The 18047-nt window shown below is 39.6% G+C and overlaps 1 protein-coding gene and 1 pseudogene across 2 annotated transcripts; both read right to left on the bottom strand.

Moving 5' to 3' along the window:
* Nucleotides 1–169: 169 nt before the first annotated feature.
* Nucleotides 170–5598, bottom strand: LOC143673441 (AP-3 complex subunit sigma-1 pseudogene; annotated as a pseudogene).
* Nucleotides 5599–5720: 122 nt separating this feature from the next.
* DNAJA1 (DnaJ heat shock protein family (Hsp40) member A1) lies at nt 5721–16994 on the bottom strand. 2 transcript variants are annotated; one of them, XM_077147955.1, is made up of 9 exons: nt 16845–16994; nt 15558–15699; nt 15225–15402; nt 13136–13240; nt 10286–10513; nt 8283–8397; nt 7181–7296; nt 6789–6889; nt 5721–6106 (listed from the first exon to the last, which is right to left on the bottom strand). In XM_077147955.1, exons 2-9 carry the CDS (start codon nt 15687–15689, stop codon nt 5888–5890), a joined length of 1194 nt encoding a protein of 397 aa, XP_077004070.1. In that variant the 5' UTR covers nt 15690–15699; nt 16845–16994; the 3' UTR covers nt 5721–5887. The 2 variants fall into 2 exon arrangements, with proteins under 2 accessions (XP_077004070.1, XP_077004072.1); XM_077147957.1 differs by lacking the exon at nt 16845–16994 and adding an exon at nt 15952–16388.
* Between the last annotated feature and the right edge of the window lie 1053 nt (nt 16995–18047).

Below are 18047 nucleotides of genomic sequence, written 5' to 3' on the forward strand. Positions count from 1 at the left end.
AAATCCAGTTACCTTGGAGTTTATTGAAACTAAGAGAAAAGGTCACATTTTCATGCAATACCCTCTTAGTTCTTTAAATAACAATTGTAACAAATAGAAGTAAGGAATACTGCACTTGTGTTCCATTCAAAACACCAACAATTTGGGTTGTACATAATTAAATGCCTCAAATACTTTTTGAAATACTGGAGTAGCCAATAAAAGAGGCATGCCTCAGGTGGGCATACGGATGCCAACTAGAAAAGAAAATCACATTAGAACCACTCAATTTCTTCAAAAGTGCTGAGCAAGAAAAGTAAAATTGAACTTCATGTACTGACTTTATACAATTTCTGTATCATACTTTGACTTAAACCCAAGAGCAAAAGTTAAGACTATTTTTGGTAAACAACTACATGATAAATTTAGATTACTTTTCCCTCTGGATTTTACCTAGGTAAGCCTTTTTAATTTTTTTTAATTTAAAAGAGATCAGGCTTGGCACTTTGATACTGATATCATGAATGTTACTATTTCTTGGGATCTCAGGAAGATTCATACGTTTTACAGCTGATACAGCTGAAGCTGCTAAGCCACCCTCAGATTTTTCTAGTTTATTTTGTGTAATTTACGTTAACAATCTCACTCATGTTGTCTTTTATACCATCCCTCATTACCATTTCTACAAGAATATTGTGGAAATTACATACATAGAAAATTAAATCCAGTTCACAAGTATTTCAGAATGCATCTGTTTCCAAACACTTGAATTGGGTCTAAAGTGCCAAGGGTACTTTCTGAAGAATCCACACAAAAGAAAAATATCATGTGGCATAGTATCTATAAATCATTTTGTTATCACATCCTATTAACAGTTGCCTTCTTGGAAATAACAACCATTTTTATTTATTTAGATACAAAAATGGATACCAAATCTCCCTCTGATGTGTTGTGTATTGTTGTATATTTTCATTGTTGGGCTGGTAGAGCTTGGCGGGCCCTGGCTTCCAGTGGTTGTAGATGAGGCTCACCTTGATCTTGGCTGAGCTGAGCTGACTGATTGGCTGGTGGAGGCAGGCCCCACTGGACCCCTCCCGCAGGTGCCTACATGCAGCTTTTTGACCCAGGTCATTTGCTGCCATTTTGACATTTTGAAAACGGACATGAGAGTTGGCTATAGCATGATTCACATGAGTGTAGTTTTTGCCATTCTAGTGAAAAGATTTTTAACTTAAAGTTTGAGACTGAGAGAGGAAACTATGTATGTTAAAGTTCATCAGAACCACCTTTGAGTTGAATTGACAAAGCTGTGACTTCATGTGCTGACAGTTGTGAAATACCTTGTACCACTAGGAGCAAGAATCTAGTCAGTGTCCGCGTATGTTTTCTCTCCGGGAATAGTTATCGCACACCAGTTTCTGGCCGATTTCTGCCATTTATGTTAGGGAAGAAAAGTAATTATTTTAATTTAAAGTAAAAACTTGACTGGCGGGCCATGGTGGCTCAGCAGGCAGGGTTCTAGCCTGCCCTACTGGAGACCCGGGTTCGATTCCCAGTGTCTGCCCATGCGAAAAATGAAATAAAAACTCAAGACACTTTTTTTTTGGTAATGGGGGGGAGGGACACATAGCATTACAGGATTAAGAAAGGCTTCCTAGAGGAGGCGATCATAAAAGGACCAGCAAAACGGGGTTTACTCTAGGAAGCAGAAGAATCTGTCCAAAAACTATGGCTTGGCATAGCAGCAAGGTACGTGCAGTGCTGACAAATAGCAGTGCCATGGAAGACCAGGTGAAGTGGCCTGGATTTTATCCTGCAGCTATGAGATGCGTTATATATATATATTTATATATATATAAAGTAATACATTGGCTGTATCAAATAAATGTATAGCTGAGAAAGAGAATGAACCTTCTACCTTTCCCAGGTAACTCTTGAATCTTTCTACAACTTAATTTCAAACAAATCTAAACACCTAATAACGTTTACTTGTTTAGAAATGGGAGCACGGTCTTAACATTACTCTGAGCCTTGCTTTTCTCATTAAAACCTATGTGACCATCCGTCCAGTACTGCTGAGAGGGAGAGACCCCGAGACGCGACATGGTGCATTTCTGAGAAGGGGGCAGAAGCTAAGGTGGGGAACAAGAGCAAAGACAGCCTGCGGTCTTTACAATCCACATGGGCAGGAAGAGACTACCCGACTCCCCGCTTTTCCTACGCAGGGGGGCACCAACTTGTAAAGACAGCGGCGGAGGGTGGTCCGTGCCTGCGTAAAGGGCTGTGCAACCCTCTCCCGGCCGAGCGCTTGGTCTGGGTATGGCTGAGCAGCGCCAGAACCCAACGCTGGGTGCTGAGCTAGAGGAGCCCCCTTAGCGCTCCGGGAACGTACTTAGTGCCCGCTGGATCCAACTGTCAGGGACTGGAGTCATCTGGTGGCAGTATCATTGGTCGTTTTCCAAATGTGGCAGACCGAATTACTGGCCTTTACCACCATGCCCATGGTGGTGGTTAAGTAAAATGGGAGTTGCTTTTAACATTGGTTCAATGCCTGGTTCCTTCTGAAATTTAAGTCTGTTGTCGTCAGGGTACTAGGATGTATCCTGTCTAGGCCACCAGATTTAAGTACCTCCTCTTTAGCACTTAAAATTCGTGGCGTTAAAATGAACTCCATGAGGACAAGGGCGTTTTTCTTTTCTTGCCCAACGTCAGATTCAGTTGTTGAAAAACGTTGAACACACGATGGTATTTCAGGGCAACTTTTTGAAAAAACAGCAAAATGGCTGTCTCAGGTAGTTATTTTTTGCCAGTTTTAATTTTCAACTTCTGTTGTTACTAGTAGCACAAATAAGTAGCATTTATTGAGTCCTCTTTTCCTATAGTAAGCAGCCTTATTTCTCAGAATCATTTTATTAGGTATTGTGCTTACCATAATAGAGGTAAACAAACAGGTTTCCAGAGGTTGGGTACCTTGCCCGGGTCACAGCAAGCATAGAGCTGGGGCACTCAAAACCAGGTGTGATTCCAAAGCTGTTTTTTACTGTCGGTTTTTCCTTAATCTTTAATTTGGGGCAGAGACAAAACCCGTGGATTATTTTTCTCTGTGTTGTTGAAATCTAAAAGCAAGCTGCTGATGAGAGGCAGTGAGTTACATAGGAAAAGCACTGAATTAGAAATCAGACTCTGAATTCCAGCCTCTGCAGTCAAATTTTTGAGGGGCTGGTGATGGTCGTGCATGGTCTGGGAACTGAGCCTCCGTTTCCGGCGTGACAGGCGAGCATCCTACCACTGAACCACCCATGCACCCTAATTTCTTTTCTTATGGGTAGGCACCGGGAATCGAAACCGGGTCTCCCTGCACTGTTTTTTTTTTTTTTGCAGATTTCTTTTTACTTAGACTACAATAATGGTTCTCAGTGTCACTTGGAAACTTCTTTGAAATGCAAATTTTAAGCCCCACCCCAAACTTAAGAGAATCAGAAACTCTGGCCATAGGGGCCAGCAAGTACACTGAAATTTGAGAACCACTAAATTTTAAAGTAATTTCCTCATTGTTCAAAATCTCAGGAGGTTGCTGCAATAATCAAGTTACGTGATAAAGGTGCAAGACTAGAAACCCTCAAAATGACATTTTTGTCTTGTTGCAGCTCAGTAGCATCTTCATTGTGCTTTCAGACTCCACGCTTCATTTCTCGACATTATCTCAAAAGAGAAGAAATTGCTAATGTACTGTTCGGGAGTTGCCCTGCTCTGAGCTTGTTTCAAACTCCTACTTGAAATAGGTAGGGCTACCACTGACCTTCCACAGCAATTCCCTTAATGGCATCGTGTCTCAAAAAGTCTGTAACATGTCCCCATGCTTTCAACCTTAGCTGCACATAACAATTATTCTGATGTAAGCCATACCCAGACCAAAATCTCTGGAGAGTGGAATTCATTTTTCTAATGCTTCCCAGATAATTCCAATTGTAGCCAAGGTTGAAAACCATTACCATACGCAGAGATTTCTAAATTTCAAATGTAGTAAGGTCTAATACCATCTTGCAAAAGCACCCTTATAACAATCTGCCTATACTCCTGTTCCCTACATGTACGAATGAGGAAGGGGAGCGGATACGGGGGATAACATCACCCCGTATCAGGGTCACTGCGGGGGTCAAGAACTGTACTTGTGTGGAGCTTGTATTCAATGTTTGTATGTATGAGGCCTTTTTTTTTTTTTTAACAGACTAAGATAAATCTTGTTTTTTGCCTCTGAGTAGTAACTATAACTTTTTTGTGTCCTTCAGACTTTTTATAAAGTCTTTTAAAAGAGTTAAAAAGGTACAATACATATTTCATCGTAGAAATTTTTTAGAATGTTATGTTAACCTGATGAAAATGAAAATTTGTCCCAAGTAGTACTCGGAACACTATAAAGGCCCTGCTTTTCTGTACTTTCCTGAACACCTGGTTCCTTAGCCATCAAATGAGGGTGGCTGTCTGGCAGCAGGCCAAAAAAACTGGGAAGAAAAGGTGGTCAATTAGGAATGTTGCTATGGCAAGTAACACCAAATTAGGTTTAGGAACCATTTTCTCCACCAAGTTTTAGATTCTCCTTTTTGAGGGAAATTAAGGTAAGGTCAACGTCCACGTTGGAAATGGTTAAGAACCTGTGACAGGATAGACAAGCAAAAAGCTCTCTCATACTTTCTGGTGTTTTAAGTTTTTAGAACTCCCTTCTCTTGGTTCATTACCCAACCCCCTCCCTTCACTCCCTGCTCATGTTCAGTATTAAACAACTATATTTAATAACATTCTTTTGTATTGCTCTTTTAACAAGTAAATGAAAAGTTACCTTAGTAAAAAGCCAAAGCTTTGCTCTTGGGGAAAAAAAAAGCCTTTAGTGACACACACTGTAAATGCTTTGTAATTAGTATATTAAGGAGACATTCATACATTTCAAGAATAGCTTAAATTCTGATATCCAGATTTAAGCATGTGAACATATGACTTTTAAACATGATTAAAGCTATTCATAATTTGCTATTACTACCAACATTAAATTACAGTTACTTTGGAGCATAAGTTAAATGGTTTAAAGTTAGCCTAAGGAACACCTCCTATCTCATACATGCAAATTTCTCCTGCTCTACAAAGATCTCTTCATCTTAACTTCTAAGTTACCCAGCTCCTGCAACACTACTCTGAGGCCTATCATGGTCCAAAGAGAAGGGGGGGGGGGGGGAATGTAACCAGGTCTGAGCAACATACTTATATATTAAGAAAAAAAAAAAAAGCATATCAGAAGGGAATGCAATTGTAGAAGTGCACGCCCTCAAGAGGCAGCATATTATGATAAATTCTTCCTTAGAAAGCTACCATTTCTATTACTGATACCAGACTAAATTACTGCGCCATTTTCAAAGAGCTGAGACAGTCACTGCAGAAGCATCACAATAAATCCCACTTAATACAAATAACTATACAGACCAACACGTCTCTACAAATTGCTTTTTTTTTTGATTGCCAGTTAAATACAGTTTTAATTTAATAGCTTAACAATGAAGGGTCACACACTGAAGTCAATACACATACCTACACCTAGGCATTTCACGCTAAGCTAGTCCATGTATACAGCGAAAAAAAGATTACAAGGTATGGCCTAACAAATGCTAAGGAGACTTTTCACACCAATAGTTCTTACAAGTATTAAACTTCATCTGGCACACTGAAGTCATCATACATACAGGGCAAAGTGAGAGCTTTTATATTTGAGTTTATTCTTCATTTTAACTTTTAAAACACTACTATAGCTGAATATTATAACAAAAAACAATAGCAAGTAGTGAGCATATTATGGTTACAGTCCTTCACTTATTCACTACTGCATATATAAGATGCCAGTAGTGTTATTCACTGGCCCCAACTAAGAGGTTTGACACTGAACACCACCTCTGGGGTGATGTTCATCATCCTCATATGCTTCTCCATTGTAATGGCGTCGTCTTTCCTGATTGGGATCAAAGTCCACCAGTTCTACCTGATCCATTTCATCAGTTTCTTCTACTTCTTTCCGCTCTGGTAGGAGTTTTTCCAGCAAAGACAGTTTATCAGGAGAGAGAAAGCCATTCTCAGGAAAATTAACCTACAAAAGGAAATTTTCTACTTTAAGTTCAAGTAAAAAACATATTAAAACTCATATTCTGAAACAATTTCAAATTTACAAGGACAACAACGAAAGTAATACAAAACCCAAGCAGAACTGTGGGATAATGCTCCCTAATACCGATATCCACCATTTAAGTTCAACTTGATTTATTTCATCACTAGCTCCTTAAATTACATATATTTGCCCCCAGAAAAAGACATGTATCAACATACAACACCTTTAGGGCAATCTACCAATGCCAGGTTAGAACATGTTCAAAAAGGGCAATAGTACCTACCACTCTGAACTAGAATTTAAGGCTTATAACACAAGTCAGGTTGTAGAAATCAAGTAATACACTGTTTTGTCAAGAAATCCACAAAGGTTATTTTAAGCACTTCTGCTAAACCTTTTTAAGATCCTGCTTATAGATTCTCATTCATAAAATATCCCCTTGCCATAATGCTTTTCCTCATGCCAATCTTTAAACAGCCAATTAGTGACTCAAATCCAAACCCAACTTAACAAAGAATGCTCAACACCACAGGAGTTGAGCAATTTATTTCCTCCTGGACAAGTGAGAATATAAATCTGATGGATTTTTTTTTGGCATCAAGAAATGCAACTCTTTAAGAAATTTAGTATTTTAATAAATTTTGAAATATTTATTATAGCTTACCTTAAATTCAATGATTAGGCGACCCTTTTCATACGGCCTACGATAAATCGGCATGCCTTCATTTAGTACACACTTGATATCTCCATGCTTGACAATCTGACCTAAAAGCATTGAAGCCACATGATCACATTTTTAGGAAGCAAGGGAAATTAAGAACAGAAGTCTTATTTCATTGATAGCCAATTTCTACGGTAAGGCAATCCCATATCATTTCATTTATAGGCTTTCTAGGAGCTGCTAAAAAGCCAAGGCGCCACAAGTTCAGCTCAGCTCACAAAGGACATACCCAGTTTTCTCTGGGTGTCTGATCTATTGAGCTACGTGCAGACACTGGGGAAAACAACAACAACAACAACAAACTACAACAGAGAAGGAGGAGTTATTTTATATACCTGGATGAGAAGTGATGACTATGGTTCGGTTGTCAAGTGTGGATATTGGCTTTTGGAAGCCACACAATGCTTCAACAAGCTGTATGTCCATACACATGAAAAGGTCTTCTCCTTGTCTGTATCAATGTAAATATGGCATATATTACATGCTGCAAATCACCAATGATTCCAAGTACTAGCAGGCAATTCTGATTGCTTCTCTAATAGCATGGTGCCTTACACAAAGACACCCCCCTCCTCCCTCTTCTAAGGGTGAAACAAATGAGAACAGGGAGCTAGCAGCAAATGGAACTTTTCAGGACAAGGTTACAGAATTCTTCTACACAAACACTTTTAAAAGCCTCTGCCATTTGCCATCAATAAACTGTCTCATTAACTACTTTTAAATCTAATTTCGCACAAAGATAGTAAAGGAAAAAAACTTAAAAGCAAGGCTTTTTAAAAATATTAAGGAAAAGGGGCCATTATGGTCTAACAGTTGGACAGATCTGGTCTAGGTTCTAGACTTGAGATTCTATGAAACTAGAATAGGGATATGACCCATTTTGAGAGTTAAGAATTTGTTAATTGGTACATGTGAGATAATTCCATTGTGCCTGGCAAACAATCTTCTACATTTATTAACAGCCCACTTCTTCCTCCTCTTTCCAATCCATATTAATACAATGACTTAAAAATCAGTCAGAATGCTCTCAGAAAACTACTTGAAAAGCAACCCAATGAACTCAGGAATGAAACTGGCAAAACTTTTAGGCCACTTTCTTCAAATTAACTGCCTACCTTAAGCCTGAGAGTCAAATTTTGTCTTGAGTTCCTTCCTTCAGCCCATATACTTCGTGTTCATATTTACTACTAATAAAGTCTACCAAACATCTGATTCAAGTGCACCCCTTCAAGATCCAGATTAGGTATCAATTTACTTTTCAATTTTTGGCAGCTTCCTTTAAAAGCAAAATAATTTGCGTCTAACTCTTCTTATACTTTTTTTCAGGGAATGTCTAGGAAATATGTTCTAAGAGTATTCAAAAGCTCATTCAACTTTTTAAAAATACACCCAAATATATGCTAGACATCAATTTGAGTGGTTGATTAAAGCATTTACCGAGTAAAAACACCATGATCCTTCTGATCTAAAACAATGATGATATCTCCTGGCTCCAGTCCTGGCTCTTGGTCTCCTTCACCATGGAATGTTATCTTTTGGCCATCTTTCATGCCTAAAAACAAAAAGTTAATTTTGTACTCTTATTGAACTTCCAACTAAGTTCAGAATCACAAAATCTGTGAAGACACATAAATGTGGGTTTCTGTGTTCACGAAAGATGTAATATAAAATGCGGTCTTTGTGGATATTATCACAGAAATGATTGAGAATGCCCACAGGATGGGACCTGTCCAATTTTCTACTGAAGAAAGTGTGTAATAATGAAAATTCAAACTCTAGAGGCAAAAAGATGTGGCTTCAAATTTTAGAACTCCTATTTACTAGGTGGATTACTCTGGGGAAACAAATTGTATAATCCTCCTAAGCCCTAACTTTCCCAGAGACCTATCCTTATAATTACAGATATAATGTTAAATAAAATGGTCTATGCTGGCACCGAATCAGTGACACACTGGCAAAATTATAGCCACTAAATGTTAAGTAGTTTAGTTTACTTAACTTAAATTTAAGAACCCCTATCAAATCATTTCTATTAAACCTAAATGTGGGATAAGTCAAGACTTTGTATTGCACTAGCAGTAATTACAGGTAGAAAACCTCATCAACTAGTATTTGGAGTAAATCTTTAATCACTGAAAAACTTTTAAATCTTACAATTTCAAATTCTGTAACTGTTCTGAAGACTCATCTATTTAATCCCTCTAAAAAAAAAAAAAAAGGGTAATGGCCAGGTCGGTCAATGTAAAAAATACAGGGAGAACTTTCCTAATACGGCAAACATTTTCAAAAGGCCAATATATTTGCCCTACTGGCCACTGTGTATTAGTTCAGTTAAGGGTCTGGACAACATCTCTTAAAAAAATAATTCATGTGGGTGCATGGATAATTCAGAGGTTAGAATGCCTGCCTTTCATGCAGGAGACCCGGGTTCAATTCCTGGACCATGAACACCCCACCCCAAAAATAAGATAAAATAAAAATAATTCATGTAAGAAAATATGTGCTGGCAGATCATCCCATTACAGCAGCATCTGATTATTTCCTAAACCAATGATTACTGAGGTTACCTAACAAGAATTACTTCCCCACTTTCTATTATAGAAAGCACTAAACCCTAATATAAAAGCAAACAGTACTAGTACAACACATCTAGTTTCAGTAGATATCCGTTCACAACTAACCTACTTCATTTATCGTACCTCCACCAACATCTCCTCCCACCCCGCATTATTTTGAAGTAAAACCCAGACACAAGAACTCATTCACAAATACTTCAGTGTGTACACACTAAGGTTTCACATGTAAGGTGAGTATCCTACCAGTGGGGAAAAAAGATAGAAATTGCACATCCTACTAAACATGGGTGAATTAAGAAGGAAAAACAGATGCTATAATAATAAGTTCTAGATCCATATGTACAGTATAGCATTAGTTTCATTTAAAAAATAGCAAAGTGCAAAAGAGTTATTACCATAATCTTGATCTCAAAGTAGCAGGAATTAGTGATTTAAACTTTCTTTGGAACAATATAGATTTTCTAAAATTTCTACAAAGAACACATATTGCTATAATAATAACCCTAGAAATTCAAAGAAAAAAGTAACCTGAATCTCAAGAGGCAGAAACAGACACAAATGCTAGACAGTTTGTAAAAAAAAAAATATGTTCACTAATTCATTTATTTTTTTGGCATGGGCAGGTAAGAATCCTGCCACTGAGCCGTTGCCTGCCCACTAGGTTTATTTTTAAAGCTATATCTAAGAATTACAAATTCTAATGAAATCGCATTCTTCACCTAAATCCCCTCGCCCCAAATTCTTAATCAGAATCCATATTCCTTAACATAGTAATTCCTAAGGAATGTTCAAAGAGACGAGATTAAAAAAAAGATGTAAAATTAACGGTTTAACAGGAGAGAATAGGTGTCTCACAGCACTCACCTTTGTCAATATGAACTTCTAGAATCTTCTTCTCTCGAACTATCTTCCTTCCATTGCAACTTTTACATCTGTCTTTAGGACTGATCCGTTCCCCATGGCCCTGGCACTCCATGCAGACAGACTGAATTTGCTGAACCATTCCAGGTCCTATCTGATGAATTCTTATTTGCATTCCAGTACCTCGGCAATTAGGACAACACTCTACTGCTCCTTTTTTACCACCTCGGCCTAAGTAGTTCAAATAAAATAATGTATGGATTTAGTAGCAGATACAGTATAAGGAATTAAGACTGGGGTTGCTTAACCCTAAGGATTTTTAAGGTCTGATGGAAATGCTCCACAAATCTACAACTGAAGTTTTTTATTTGATAAAAGATAGCCACAATCTTCAATTACTTCTAATTTCCTGACTATTGGTCTTCCAAAAGAGCCATTTCAGAATTTTGAACTATAAACACATGCTTTTGAAAAACGAATTCTTAGGACTGAGATCAAAACATTTTAGTTTATTACTCTAGAAGATACCACATTCACAATTTATATTTATAAAAAAGCTTAAAGGTTCACAGCCAGCAACTTATCTCTAATTGAAAACAGATATGCATGCCCCAAAAAGAGGCTGTTTAAATCATATACAGATTATGAAGCCACTACAATGTTTCTGAAGTTTCAGATAAAGAATGTATTCCTAAAAAAAGTGTAGCTACTCTGCTAATATTTCTCTAAGGTGGGAGGTGAGGTGGTTTATCTTCATACTTGTATTCTCCAAGATTGAAATAGTGTTTGATTTTATACCCACTAAGTCATCTGTTCTTATTTCCCATTAACATATTAAGTAAGGATGTTAGAGCACTGTGGTAGGACGAAGCTGTATGTACCCCCAAAAGATCACGTTCTTAAAGCTAATCTATTCCTGTGACTGTAGAGCAGACTTGCTGTGGATGGGACCTCTTGATCAGGTTATTTCAGCTGAGGACTGCCCTAGGTGATCTTAATCCTCCTACTGGATGGAGTCTTTCATAAGAAAAGCTGAGAAAGCAGACAGAAAATCTAAGAAAACACCAAGAATACAGAGTAAGAAAGCCGCAGAAGCTGCAAGACACAAGCCCAGGAAAAAGAATAGGAGTCCCAGATCACCAGTCCTGTCTTTGGGGAGAAAGTGTTGCCTGTTGATGCTATGATTTGGATATTTTTATAGCCTCAGAACAGTACGCCTTTAAGTTATTAAGTCATAATTATTAAAAGTCAACCCATTTCTTAGGGTAAGATTTTGGGTAATTAGAGCTGAAGGGATACATTTTGTACAACAGGACTGAATACAAAAACTCAGAAATGGACAGCACAATACTACCTAACTGTAATACAATTATGTTAAAACACTGAATGAAGCTGCATGTGAGAATGATAGAGTGAGGAGGGCTGGGGGCATAAATGAAATCAGAAAGAAAGATAAATGTTAAAGATTGAGATGGTATAATCTAGAAATGCCTAGAGTGTATAATAATAGTGAAATGTACAATGCACAAATTTTAAAAATGTTTTTGCACGAGGAAGAACAAAGGAATGTCATTATTGCAGGGTGCTGAAAATAGATGGTAATTAGTATTTTAAAATTTCACCTTATGTGTGAGACTAAAGCAAAAAATGTTTGTTACAAAATTTACATTTTGACTAGAGCATTTCCTAATATAACTTATGTAGATACTTTGATTGAACACCATAAGTACCTGGAATCTCAGGTAGGAAATGAGATTTTGTTGGTTTGTCCAGAGTGATGCCCCGATGAATCCCAGAGTGATTTGATCAGTGAATGGAAAAGTATTTGCAAAGCCCCCTTCGGGGAATGGTGAGAATAGGGAGAAATTCAACTTCCCCAAGTTGAATTCTTGATATTCTCACAAGCAGTGTGGACAACCAAAGCTACAGGCTGAGCCCCCCAGGCTTGGGGTTTGTTCATATGAAAATTAACCCCACAAAGGATAGGTCAAGTCTACTTAAAATTTAGGCCTAAGAGTTACCCCCAAGAGAGCCTCTCTGTTGCTCACATGTGGCCTTTCTCTCCAGCCAACACAACAAGAAAACTCACCATCCTCCCCCTGTCTACGTGGGACATGACATGACTCCAGAGAACTGACTCCCAGGGATGTGGACCTTCCTGGCAAGGTGGGACAGAAATCCTGGAATGAGCTGAGACTCAGCATCAAGGGATTGAGAAAACTTTCTCGACCAAAAGGGGGAAGAGTGAAATGAGACTGTCAATGGCTGAGAGATTCCAAACAGAGTCAAGAGGTTATCCTGGAGGTTATTCTTAACGCATTAAGTAGACATCATCTTGTTATTCAAGATGTAATGGAGAAGCTGGAGGGAACTGCCTGAAAATGTAGAGCTGTGTTCCAGTAGCCATGTTCCTTGATGATGATTGAATAATGATATAGCTTTCACAATGACTGTGTGATTGTGAAAACCTTGTGTCTGATGCTCCTTTTATCTACCATGTCAACAGACGAGTAGAACATATGGAATAATAATAATAGGGGGAACAAATGTTAAAATAAATTTAGTTTGAGATGCTAGTGATGAATGAAAGCGAGGTGTAAGGGGTATGGTATGTATAATCTTTTTTTCCCTGTTATCGTTTTATTTCTTTTTCTGAATTGGTGCAAATGTTCTTAGAAATGATAAATATGCCACAATGTAATGATATTGAGAATTACTGATTATATATGTAGAACGGAATGATACGTTAATGTTTTTGTTTGTTCTTAATTTTTTTAATTAATAAATTAAAAAAAAACCAACCCATTTCTGATATATAGCCATCTCCACATTAGCAAACTAAAACAATCATACCTTCACATTTGTCGCAAATCACATTCTTTTGCAGAGCTAGTTTTCTTGTTGCACCATTATATAAATCTTCTAAGGTTACTGAGAGTTGATGTACAACATTTTTACCTAAAGCAAAATATTATTTATTAAAACCCTTGTGTTAAGACACTATTAAAATTGTAAAGGATAACGAAGTATGTGTTGAAGTATGAGCACATACACAGAATGTTCATATTTATCACATATCATCCTTGAACTGTGATGCAATTACAGATAAGGTTACTTGGGTCAGAAACGAAGTTAATTTGCCTGGGGATATAGATGTGGCCATTTTACAAATTACAATAAAAACATTACCTGCAAAAACTTCTGGGGAAAAAAAAAATCAATGTTATCTAAATAGGCACATTTCAAAGAATTAATCCAAACTTTTGTTTCTAATATATTCTTGGAACCTTTCATTTTGTGTGATATGGAACAACATGCCCATATGTCACTCAAAGATTCTTCCGCATAGTAAGCTCCTAGTAACTGAAATCTGTAAGGAAAGCTGTTGTATCTGAGTCGCCTTATAAATTCCTACATCCCTTCTTGATCAACAGGAATATAACTTTTTAATGTGGGCCAGCACTTGTTTAAAGATTAGCTTTCTTATAACTTACAACTTTCTATAACTAAGGAAACATTTTATATCTGCACTGGCCAGTACAGCAGCCATCTGTCACATTTGGCTATCGAGCCCATAAAATGTGACTACTGTGAGGAATTGACTTTTTATTTTATTTTAAATTACTCTACATTTAAGAACTACATGTGGCCAGTGGTTAAAAAGGAATGGCATCCTTAGAATGGAAAGTGGAAGGTTAAGATCATATAAGGACACTGTGGATAAAGAAATGAAGTCACCTGTCAATGGTTAGTTAATAAGTTCCTAGCCTAGTGATTCTTCCACAAGGACTTTATCCACCACCAAACAGTACTATCTTACACCTAAATGAAAAAGTTCTGAAACTTCTTCCTGCATAACATGCCCAAGGAACATTTTTGTTTGTTTCAGCTACATGTCACATACCACGAACTATACCCTTCTGCTCCTAACTGCACCTCTGGGTTCCGTATTGTACAGTCCCATGAAGTTAATTCTGCATGCTAAAAGCTATGTTTTTTACTTTAAACTTTGTTATACGGAGTCGGAAATGTAAAGAAGGAAAAATAAAATTTCTAAAGTTTGATGAAGCACACTATTTTCTGGTCTAATATGTTGGCTTCTTATTGATCTAAGCCATATAGGAATTTACGAATAGTTGTTACTAAAAAAACAAAAAATCAATCCTAATAATTTACTAATAAAGCAACTAATTTGGATTGTAGATTTTCTTTTTATAGTAAATTTCTACAAAATGAGCAAATAAAAACATATTTGTTTCCTTGAAGACCTTTGTGAGGACTGAGTAAACCAACAACTTCCAAAGTCTTTTTGAACGGTAAAATCTCAACAGTGAAATTTAATGCTTGCTAGTTTGTTCTGAAACTGGCTTCTAACCATTAAACCCTGTTTGTACTAACTATACTGAGAACAAAGTCAGAGCAATTTCTCTTGACCAGAATACTGTAGTTTTACAGTACACAACCACATTTCTGTTCAATGCTATAAACGTATAGTTTGGTAAAAGTGGTGCAAGATTCAACAGTTAAGTTACTTGGAGGCGACGAAGCTATCTTTCAATCCTGTAAGACCTTGACTACGTCAAGTTTCTGAACACTAACTCACCCTTGATTGAAAAAAAGGCCACAGTACCCACCACTGTGTTGCACCAAAGAGCTGTAAAAACGGCTTAGAAAATTATACTGTTAAACTTTGTCCCCTTAATTAACTTTAGCTTTAGTCTAAAAGCTAAAACTTACTAGAAGCACTTATTTATTACCACTTAATTACCTTAAGCATTTTTAGTTCCATCAAATCTTCACTTACAAAAATTATAAATCAGTTTGTGGCCAGTTGCAACTTTGTACCAACAAGTTAGAAAGCACTGGAATAAATGACGTCACAAGAATTTGCTTTGTTCAATGGCTACTTTAATTTGTTGCATATTGACCAGGTTATTCTTACCTCTCCTTTCTCTCTGCATCCTTCCACCACCTCCAAAAAACATATCAAAGATGTCCATAGGGGAGCCAAAACCCCCTCCTGCTCCACCCTCTTTAATGGCCTGTTCTCCTCCTTTGTCATATAATTCTCTTTTCTTGGCATCAGAGAGCACTTCATAAGCTTGCGAAATCTGTTTAAACTGTTTACAAGAAAGGAAACAAATTTCGTGTTTTTTAAACAAAAGTATAACAAAGCATAGCCACTATATTAGGCACTCTCAATTCCAGGTCCTAAAATATTTCATACGTCTGGCAAAAAACTATTCAGACAAGTTTAAGGATATGTATTACTTGCCTTCTCGCCTTCATTTGGATTCTTATCAGGGTGGTATTTCAAGGCAAGTTTCCTGTAAGCCTTTTTCAACTCTTCCTGGGTGGCATTGGGTTTGACCCCCAAAACATCATAGTAAGTGGTTTCTTTCACCATTTTCTACAGCCTGAAATTAAAAAATGCAATTTTAAGGGACTTTCAATTTGTACTTTCAGTTAGTAAAACCTGTCCTTTGCCAAGATCTGATTAAAATAACACAGCTTCTTAAACTTCAGAGTAAAGATAAGGATTCCTATGATAATTCAGCCCGAGTTCTAACAGACCACATACACACTAACAACTAAGAGAAAAATTCAAGTCTTAGCAGTTGGTTCCCACTCTCCCAAATGAAAGCCTCTGTAAAAACGCGACAATTAACCTGGATTGCTTATTTCCTATCCCCAGAGATGGTGACAAAACAGCAGTCATCCAAAGAACACCACCATATTCAGTCCATCGGTTATTACATTATCATTGTCTTCAGTAAATTCGATGAACGCCAAACACTAAGAAAATACATCTGGGCTCGACCGGGGGTGGGTGGACAACGTGGTTTATGGAACTCATTAGGAACATTACTTTCAGAGAGTAAGCGCCCCTCCCTCCCATCCTGAGGGACAGCTCTCAATCAAGGAGCTTATATCTCCTCCGCTTTCATCGCCGAGTCCCTCCTGCCCTACAAGCCAGTGTCAACCACTGTATTTACATCTCGCCAGGTTTCTCCCCTCACTTGGCGCCGTTTCCTTCCTTTCTCCTTCCTACCCTGTATCTAAGAGGTGGGGGTAGAAGCCCAGGCCTAAACAAAGAACGAAGGCAGGGAGAAGAAACGAAAGCGGCAGCTTCCGCCCCACCCCTCCCGCAGCCCCTGGCCCCTACCTCCCCCCGCGCCTGCGCGCAAAGGCGCCCACTCCGAGCGAGCGCGGGCGGAGGGGGCGCCAGGGCGCGCGCGGAGGGGAAGCGGAGGCGGAGACGGCGGCTCCCTGGGGACCTCAGGCTGGTTGGGGGATGGTTACGTGGGGGGGGGGGGCTGCGTGGGGGGGGGGCTGCGTGGGGGGGCACTCAGAGAAGGCCTCACGTCCACTTACTGGGTACCGGGGATGGACTGTCGGAGTACAGTCCGTGGATACCGGAATGGGGAATCGTGGATACAGGAACCGACAACCCTCCCGCCCACGCGGAGCTAACCGCCTCTAACCGCGGCTCCACCTGAATCCCCAGTGCCTCAAGAGTGCCAGCCTGGGGACGAAGGAAAATGCGAGGGCTGAGACTCACCGGTGAGCAGGCCGAGGCTGGTGAGGGGGAGCGGGAAGGAGCGCGTCGCTGTGCGCAGCTCAGGCACCCACCACTCCTCCACCTCTCACCGAGCGTTCTGGAAAGTTCCGGCCGGCGCGCCGCAGCCGTCGTCTTTTGTAGTCGAGCCGGGGCGCGTCACTCGCCGGAAGTCCCGCCCCTCCCGGCCACTGCCACCGCCCACGGTTACCTGGGCAACGGCGCGGGGGCACTTGGGCTGGGAGGGGCTGCGCGGAAGGGCCTTGTGTGGGGGGTGGGTACAAACCCACGTTCTCGACGCTTTTGGAAGCTTCTGGAGCCATTATCTTTCGGCAGCCCTAGGTGCGGAAATCCCGGGTGGACGCGGTTATTGTGCCCTGTGCGGTGCAATTCCGATGCAACTCGGGGATCTGAAACTATTGGGGCGGTTGCGGCTGCTCGATAGGGCGGGGAGGGCTCGGGAGCCAGGCGGCTGCCGTCTGCCGATTGGGAACTTCCCAGAACAAAGCACTGCAGCCCCTCCTCCCCACCGTCGCCTTTTCCCCCTCTTTCCCCTTCAACTGTGTTAGTTCTTGACCCTGAAGTTCTGGGAACTCGCGGAGCAAGAAATGCTGAGCGAGGTGGACCTAGTCCACAGACCCTTCTCAGGCCTTGAAATTTGGTCTTTTTTACACAGTCTAGAGCTTCTTAATTCACCAAACTGGGAGGGAGGAAGAGCCCTTTGTGGATGTCTCGGCCTCCAGGTGCACATTATCTGCCTTAAGCCTTTTTGTCGCCTTCGTATTGAGTGCAAGGAGTCTGGGATTGTGGTAAACAGAGAAACGTTTAGGATTGCTTAGTGCAAGCTGAGAACCATAGCTCCTTCCCTGGCGAGGGATCCCTCCTGGTTGGGCGAGTCGGGGACACGGTAGCGCTAAGAGTGGCTAGCTGTGAAAAATTGTTTTACGTGACTTTTAAGTCCCAGCATTCTGTGAACTTGGATCTAGAGTCTATGAAGTGAAACGTTGGGTATTCAAATGTTGGGAAGGAAGCATAATGGAAAACGGTGTCCATTTTCCTGAATGTAATACATTAAATTTATGACGACTATTTAGCACCAAAGAAGCAGCAAAATTGAGAAAGCATGGGCCATATCTCTTGGACTTAGAGGGGAAGCCTTTGAACTAAACCAGAACGGCAAGATAGTGGTCAGGAGGGGAGAGTTTC

This window comes from Tamandua tetradactyla, chromosome 2 (genome assembly GCF_023851605.1).
Source record: "Tamandua tetradactyla isolate mTamTet1 chromosome 2, mTamTet1.pri, whole genome shotgun sequence".
Lineage (NCBI taxonomy): Eukaryota > Metazoa > Chordata > Mammalia > Pilosa > Myrmecophagidae > Tamandua > Tamandua tetradactyla.

Excerpts from the sequence above, each read along its gene's own strand:
- DNAJA1 (XM_077147955.1), bottom strand. The coding sequence starts at position 15,689 with ATGGTGAAAGAAACCACTTACTATGATGTTTTGGGGGTCAAACCCAAT. Across the intron at positions 10,514-13,135 it reads GATTTGCGACAAATGTGAAG|GCCGAGGTGGTAAAAAAGGA; the intron begins GTATGATTGTTT and ends TGAACTACTTAG. Across the intron at positions 7,297-8,282 it reads GATCATGGTGTTTTTACTCG|ACAAGGAGAAGACCTTTTCA; the intron begins GTAAATGCTTTA and ends ACATTGATACAG.